Raw genomic sequence first — 8,064 nt, forward strand, 5'->3', positions numbered from 1 at the left:
TTTTTTTTTTTAAAGATATGAATGTGAAAAAATATTCCATGTTAAATTAAAACAATCAATTTTACTTTGGAATATAGAAATAACATAAAATAAACAAGTAATGAAAAATATATGGTAATTTAAAGATATGAGATGTAACCCACTTTTTTTCTTTTCTAAAGTCTCTTTTTGGTATTTATTTTTTGGTATGAATTGTGACACAAACGTTTTATAAGGATGATTTTTTTTTCATTTCTCTTAAATAAAAACTAAAAGAATAAAGAGATAAAATTTGAAAAAGAAACTAAAAGAATTTAAAAAAATCAATTAAATGTATCCATTATTTATGAAATCAAATTCTGATTTTTAATACATCATTTTCTTTCTTCATTTTAAAAAAATAAAATAAAATTACATGTTATATAATAAAAAAAATTACCAAAATTTGGTATGAAATTGATACAATTATTCTTAAATTTTAAAATAGGGCATTTATCCGAAAAAGGTGAAATTAATATATTTGAATTTACATGGTAACTAAATACAAGCTTGCAACATACAAGTATAAATAAAGTTTGATATATCGCTATTGATTGTGTAGCACATTTCTAATGCCTAACTTTATATAATTAGATAGATAGATTAGTTAACAATATTACGTTATGAAACAACTTAGAAGTAGAATAAAATTTCAAAAGAAAATTATAGTAAGCAAAACATAAATATGTGAAGATTAATTTATATAAGACAAATACACATATGGAAAAAAAAGATTAAATAGAAGAAATGCATTCAATCTAACATTGATGAAATATATATTAGGCGTTGGTTGAACAACCTCTCTTTCACATATAAGTATAATTGTCATTTCAAATAAATCGATTCTATGAAAGCAAAATCAAGAGTGGTGACATCATCAACATCCGCATCATGAATTTTCTTCTATTAAATTTAAATCTTTCAAGACATATAGTACCAAGTAAATTGATAAATGAAGAATAGAAGGGAGACATACATCTCAACATCTATTTTACCAAATTCAAAAATTAATATTCCATTAAAACACACCGTTAAAAAAAAAAATACATTGAAATCAGAGTATGCATACCAACTTTCAATATGCAGAATTTCCTTTTGAACGCAACAACTACTTTCAATTGTTTGTTGATTTTGAACGAATTCCATTGGACACAACATTGATGCCCAACAACACAAATCATTTTTACCTCATAACTTCTTTTTATTCATAATATATTTATATGACCACTATTTGATGAATTCATCACAATTAATATTTGCCCTTTCAATTTCCATTCCTCCATATTCTACGGATTAATTATCATTTTTAATTTTGCCATTAATCTCTTTTCATTTATGTGAATTGACTTTCAATTGTCCATTATTAAATTCAATAATCAAGATAAAATTAGAGTATTTTTTAAAATTAGGGAAAATATCAAAAAAAAAAAGAAAGAAGATAAATATGAATGATGGTCATAGAGAGGTGTCATATCACTAATTCTATATTTAGCTTTATTATATATATATATATATATATATCATTAATTATTTTTTTCTTATTAATATTAAAAATATATTAACCTAAATTTGAAATATTTTAATTAATTTATGTGTTATTATACTAAAAACATATTTAGGGAGTTTTTATTTATAAGAAAAATAAAATGCTAATTTGTGTAAGAATAAAATATATGATATTATATATTACTCATAAATAAGGGCTATGTAGTGTTTTCAAAAACGTTTTTGGGGCGAGTCTCGGGGCGGGGCATATCAAAAATGTTTCAGGGCGTAAATTAAAGACGTAGATTCATAAGGCGTAAATTTTAAAATTTGAGGTGTATGCCTCGAGCATAAAAAATGTAAGTCATGGGCGTAAAAACGTAGGCCCAAACGTTTTTAATTTATTTTTTTTTACCTTTTTTGCTTTAAATCATATTTTTTATTATTGGTGCAATGATATTCTCAAATAGTAATTATAATACTTTTTTTCGTCATTATTTATTATTAATACTTATGTCAAATAAATATAATTTCTATACTCCCTCCGTCCACAATTGTTTGTCAAGGTAAGATCATGCACACCCCTCAAGGAAAATTTAATACAAGGTGTAATTTGACTAATATAACCCTACTATACCAAGAATACTAAAAGTCCACATAACTTTTCAATTGAACTAACACTATCATTAAGGGCAGTATTGGAAAAAAGTGATTGATTATTTAAATTGACAATTAATCTTAGACATCTATTTTTAGTATACCTGTCAAACAATTGTGGACAGAGGGAGTATATTATAGGTTATTTATAAAAAAAATTATTTGTAAAATCGCTGAAAGGTCTACTTTTGCTTATTTTATTAGTAATAAAATTATAAAATTAAATATACATAAAATTATGTCATTCATGTGACTTACGCCCTGTGTCTCGGGGCTTCCGTCTCGCCCTATACCGTAGAAAACGCCTAGTCTTTTAAAACACCTGGGGCTATGTATATATATTGTAATAAATACATTATAAGTCGTCTTCCCCAATTTCAAAAATTAAGGAGCCATTGAACCCCTTCCTCAACTGCTGCAACTCCGTCGCTCTGCTACCTGAAATCCACCTACTATTTCCAGTGCCCAGAGCCAAATCGGTACTCCCTTTCATTCATTCATTCTAATTTGGAGAAGAAATTTTAATCTAGAATGTTCCATACATATTATTTTTTGGTTTTCTATTCGATGTCTGCTAACCACATTGGAGTAGACTAAATCCGATTCGATATTTATATTCTAATAATAGCTTTAACCTGAAAAATGTTGAGGATTTTAGTAAAAGAAGGTTCCACTATTTCCATATTGAATTTCCATCAGAAGCGTACTCTTGTCAATGTAAAGCTTAAATGGGTTAAAGATAGTGTCTTGGATTCTGTGGTAGCTGGAGGTACACAACTCAAGGCTGGAACTACACTAGTTTCCATCATTGCCTCACAATCCACTTCTGGTATTCCTATTTACCATCTCCAAAGAAAGCATAGGCAGCTTGGACTCCCTCATGACTTGAAAGTTTCCACTTTCCTTAGGCGATACCCGAATATTTTTCAGGAGTTTTTTTGTAGTGATAGTGCTGGTACTCCTGTTCCGTGGTTCAAATTAACTCCTGAGACTTTAGAATTTCATCATGAGCAAGTTGACGTTTTCCGCCAGTGCAGTACAGATATTGTTAATAGGTTGAGAAAGGTTTTGATGATGACCAATAAGAGGATGCTTCCTCTTCAGACAATTGATCAGCTAAAATGGGATTTAGGCTTGCCACATGATTGTGCTAGTTCATTGATTATAAAATATCCTAAGCTGTTTAGTTTGGTGGACCTTCCTGATGGTCGTGTCGGTCTGAGGCTTTTAGCATGGGATCACAAATTAGCTGTTTCCCATTTGGAGGCGAATTCTGCAAAGGAAAATGGGACCTTGATGTTTCCTACTGGATTTACCAGGGGTTTTGGGTTAAAGAGAAAATGTATGAAATGGTTGGAGGAATGGCAAAAACTGCCTTATACTTCTCCTTATGTAGATGCTTCTCATTTGGACCCAAGGACAGATGTGTCAGAGAAGAGGATAGTTGGAGTCTTTCATGAGCTTTTGAACCTCACCTTACAAAAGAAAACAGAGAGGAACAATGTTAGCAATCTTCGTAAGCCATTGGAATTGCCTCAGAAGTTCACAAAGGTCTTTGAGCGGCATCCAGGGATTTTTTACATTTCTATGAAGGGTGACACGCAGACAATCGTCCTTAGAGAGGCTTATGAGCGCAATCAACTGATTGAGAAGCATCCCCTTGTTCATATAAGGGAGAAATTCGCAAACATGATGAAACAAGGTTTTCTAGATCGTAGTAGAGGGCTATATAAAGACAATAACCAAGGTCCAGAAGAAGAGGAGTCACTGACAAGTAGTTTTGTTGGTGAGACCTGTGGAACTAGATATTACTCTGATATAGTCTCAGATTCAGGTATGGGTTTAGAACATGAAGCAAAGAAGATAAAGGTCCTTCAAGAATGTTGAAGTTATAAGCTGAGAGGTGATTGGACTGACTACTTGAGGCTCTTAGAAACATGTGGAAGTAGTTTGCATATGCTCTTAGTATATGAAAGAAGTAATGTTGAAGATAAAAGCTGAGAGGTGATTAGCTGTAACTTTGAGATTCTCATTCTTCATCTAAATTTGCGGAGAAGTTCTTCATAATGTTGAGGAAGTTCTCCCCAATCTTTGCTTATGATCTGGTCCTTATCTTAGTTACTCGTAGCAAATCAAATAAGACAGCCATTTTATTCCAAGAAGAGAGGGAATTAACTAATGTGATTGAAAGATGAGCTGAGAGTGTGAATTACTCCCTTCATGGCATTATTTCAGAGAACCACCCCTTTAGTATGTCTCAATGAGTATTATTGATGGACTTCTGTTCTGTAAGAAGTATTCAGCTGGAACTCTCGCAGCAGCTGACTCTGTGGTGTCACCTAAATGTGATGGTAAGGATTGTTTACCTTTAGTGAGGAAGTTCATTTATCTAATGTTAGTTTCTAAAGGCTGGATGGAGGCTTTGAGATTCTGTCAGATAGTATGCTCATGTTGTTCTTTGAGAATCCTATGAGACAGTGTATGTGATAGTTTATGTCAGTGTTGTCACCAAGTTATCTCCATGATACATCATTTATTCCTTTCTCTATTGTCAACAAGTTATCTCTGTGACAAATCATTCATTTTTTCATTAATTTAGATTTTCAGGTCCCATGAATGAATCTGAGCAAATGTGAAAACAAAATACCTTTTAAGATGTCTCTGAAGTGGACGCAAAATATTTAGAATGCTTTAGACTCAAAATTGCTGGTGGCACTAAATCAGGTTATGAGGTTTTCTATTTTGTTAGAAAAAACATAGATTACCAGAAGCTGCACTAAAGCTATTATATATATCTATAAATTATAAATTTTCTTAATTCAGAAGCTGCACTAAAGCTCGCACATTATTTTCTGCTGAACAACTTGGCTTTGGCAGACATCTCTCAGAGAAAGAAATATCACTTCACCAAGGTCACTTTCACATTCATCTTGAACCAAATATTTTGAACTTCTATCACTATATATACAAGAAGTTTCCTGAAAGAAGGAATATTTGGCAACGAGTTTGAGTGCTTGCAGATATCTAGCATGGAATATTCCTGATAAATGTTGTTCCAAAATCAAATGAAAGCAAGTGTATCCATATGCATTACTTGACTATATCCTATCATTACCAGAATTATCTTTATACATTTTCTGAATAATTTTTTGTAGTCATATACTTTTAGCTTTGCGCCACATTCTTTATGTAAGATATTGAGGATTCGTTTGTCTTATAAATATTATGCCTAGATGGGACACTGACATTGAAACTAGTAGCTGTCCGTTTGTATCAATAACCCTAAAAGAAATACTAAACAAGTGATATTTTACCTGTACAAGATAAATAAGTTCAAATATATATATATTCATCGAGAGATGATCTGAAAATAGCATTTGGATTGACTGAAGAACAAGTGCTTGCAGGAAGAAAATGTTAGGCTTAAGTCTTTCTTATGCATCTATGTGTGAGCTCTAGTATCGATGCTCATTTTCATTTAGATCAAGTTCTTGCTAGATTGGATATGTTGATAACTAACTTCCCCTTTATTTTAGTTTCTTCATACCTTATATGGTTTTCAGGTTAGCTACTCTTCTAGTTTTAGGCAAAAATTAATATCTTTATCGTATTATATGATGCTTTCTGACTGATGTTTTTAAGCTGTCTTAATCTGATCTGAATTTCTCTTCTTCGGCTAAATCTTTCCATTTTCCCCTTATTGTCGGATTATTGATTCATTTCAGATTTGAATTTTATGAATGGGCTGTATAGCAGTTGATGACTTAGTTGCACGGACTCTTCACTTTTGATGCCGCACCCGTGTCGGATTCTCCAAAAATACACTACATTTGGCGAATCCGACACGCACCCGTTGACTTTTTTGAAGAGTCCGAGCAACATAGGTTGATGATGGGAATTAATGCTCTTTGGGTCTAGCTTTTAGTGATTTCAATCTGTTTGTTTTCCTTATTTTCTTTTTTTAACTTCTTGATTTATGGAGTTTCTGTACTTCCCAAAGCTAAGTAACCAATAAAATATGTTTTACTCCATTCTTCGCCTTTCTTGGTCATTTACCCTTTGACCTTGCTTTGCTCCCGGGTAAACCATTGCCAGTGTTCTTTACCGGAAGTATTGTTGCCGACTCCTTTCTCACTATTCTTTCCCTTATTCTTCGACTCTATTTTTGGGGAGGTTTTTTGTTTTTCTTCTATCTGTATATAATTTCTGCTTCAGCAATCCAAGGCGAGCACAACCAGAGACAACTTCATTATCAACTATCTCAGTAAGGTAAAACTGTATACTTAAACTCTTGTACTTAAAGGGTCATAAACCTAAGCCAATTAACCCTTCATGTGCTTACCTCTGTATGTTTTACAACAGAAAGTTTGTATGGGAGTTGTTGCTCATTGTGTGTTTCATATAATAGGTTCTAAAATTAAAAGTAGTTTTTTAATACTACCGAGGACTGACCATACCTTATTAATGCTCTCGAAGTGAGCTTTCATAAAAAGGAGATTTTCTTATACATTAGAACTAGGGATGATTTTGTTGTTTGTTTCTGTTGAATAAACCTTGGGACCTGGCTCCAAAGACTCAAAACAGGCAAAAGAATTTATCTGAGGAGGGAAGTTCAGGTAAGGTGTATCCCATATCTTGAAAACCCAATACATTTCGTTGCTTCTTATAGCGAGAGACCTGAGTCGTACATATTCTTGAGCTTCTATACTTTTATTTATGTTGCTTCTATTCTTTTCTAATCTGTTCTTTTTTCATAAGATACCTTAAGTTGTTCATTAAGTGTACTGTACATTTCTATCACAGCATAGCCTCAGTTTCTCTATGCAATAGTATGTGGTTATCATTAATTGATGAAAGTGGAAATTATTCTCTGATGTGAAGGTCCTTTTGATTACGTAGGCCCTATTTTGCCTGATGATATGAAAGTAAAAGTGAAGACGGGGAAAAAGGTGATGAACCCCTAAGTCTTGTTTCAGGGGCTTCTTCAAATCATACCAACCGGAGAAGCTTCAGTCCCTCTTGGCTTCTTTGCACCATTGCTGGTAATTTATTCCGATATCTACTCAATTTTTTTTTACCTCTTCTGTTAATTGTGTACAAAACTTATTGAAGTATTCGTTTCATAGACAACTTTTGTTGATGCACACTCGAAAACATTGTAGATACTCGTAGCCTGTTTCCCATTGTTATATTTTTTTTACAAAAAGAGAAAAAGAGGCCTCAACTTATGCACTGGGTTACATGTGTGAAGAAGATATGAAAGGAAACAACCACCTGTTTGTGGACTAAGGTGGCTTTGGAGCTTTGGGACATGTTTGGACTTGTTCAATATTAAAGTAATGATATCAAATTCAGCCAAGTAGTTACTGTTAATATCGGAAAAACATGGGCGTCACAAAGGAGAAGGAAATCTTTGATATCTTTATGACAAGGAAGGCAGAATGTATATAGTTGTGTAAATCTGATAAAAGTTCAGTAGGACACTTTTAAAATATGGTGAACAGAAGTAGAGTGAAACTTTTCTGTCGACATATATGGTAGTATTTGTACTTTTGGAACTTTTATGTATTTATAAAAAAAAAAGAAGATTAGTTTGATAATATTACTATAGCTTATCCCGTTTTCTTATTGCATAGCAACAATATTTGTTGACGATAATCAATCTATACATTGGTGAGGCATTTTCCATGAGCTACGATCCAAGAGAAACATTTGATTCTTTCATAAAATCTTCCAAGGCCAAGAAAACATGGTCGGAGAGGGGTTATAATAAAGGCTGCATAACAGCTATTCACAAAGAAAGATTCTTTTGTGGTGGGATTGTTTCACCTTTAATCAGAGGTCTCGAGTTTGAGCTTCGGGTATGAAGAAAATTATGTTGGGAGCACCACCCCTGAATGGGCC

The 8,064-nt window shown here is 32.6% G+C and overlaps 1 protein-coding gene across 2 annotated transcripts; it reads left to right on the top strand.

Moving 5' to 3' along the window:
* Positions 1 to 2,708: 2,708 nt before the first annotated feature.
* Positions 2,709 to 7,707, top strand: LOC125845289 (protein WHAT'S THIS FACTOR 9, mitochondrial). 2 transcript variants are annotated; one of them, XM_049524773.1, is made up of 4 exons: positions 2,709 to 4,511; positions 6,376 to 6,429; positions 7,060 to 7,202; positions 7,323 to 7,707. In XM_049524773.1, exon 1 carries the CDS (start codon positions 2,803 to 2,805, stop codon positions 4,045 to 4,047), a length of 1,245 nt encoding a protein of 414 aa, XP_049380730.1. In that variant the 5' UTR covers positions 2,709 to 2,802; the 3' UTR covers positions 4,048 to 4,511; positions 6,376 to 6,429; positions 7,060 to 7,202; positions 7,323 to 7,707. The 2 variants fall into 2 exon arrangements, with proteins under 2 accessions (XP_049380730.1, XP_049380729.1); XM_049524772.1 differs by lacking the exon at positions 6,376 to 6,429.
* The last annotated feature ends 357 nt before the right edge of the window (positions 7,708 to 8,064 follow it).

The sequence above is a fragment of the Solanum stenotomum genome, chromosome 11, assembly GCF_019186545.1.
Source record: "Solanum stenotomum isolate F172 chromosome 11, ASM1918654v1, whole genome shotgun sequence".
Classification (NCBI taxonomy): Eukaryota; Viridiplantae; Streptophyta; class Magnoliopsida; order Solanales; family Solanaceae; genus Solanum; species Solanum stenotomum.

Coding starts and splice junctions, on each gene's coding strand:
- LOC125845289 (XM_049524773.1), top strand. CDS start 2,803: ATGTTGAGGATTTTAGTAAAAGAAGGTTCCACTATTTCCATATTGAAT.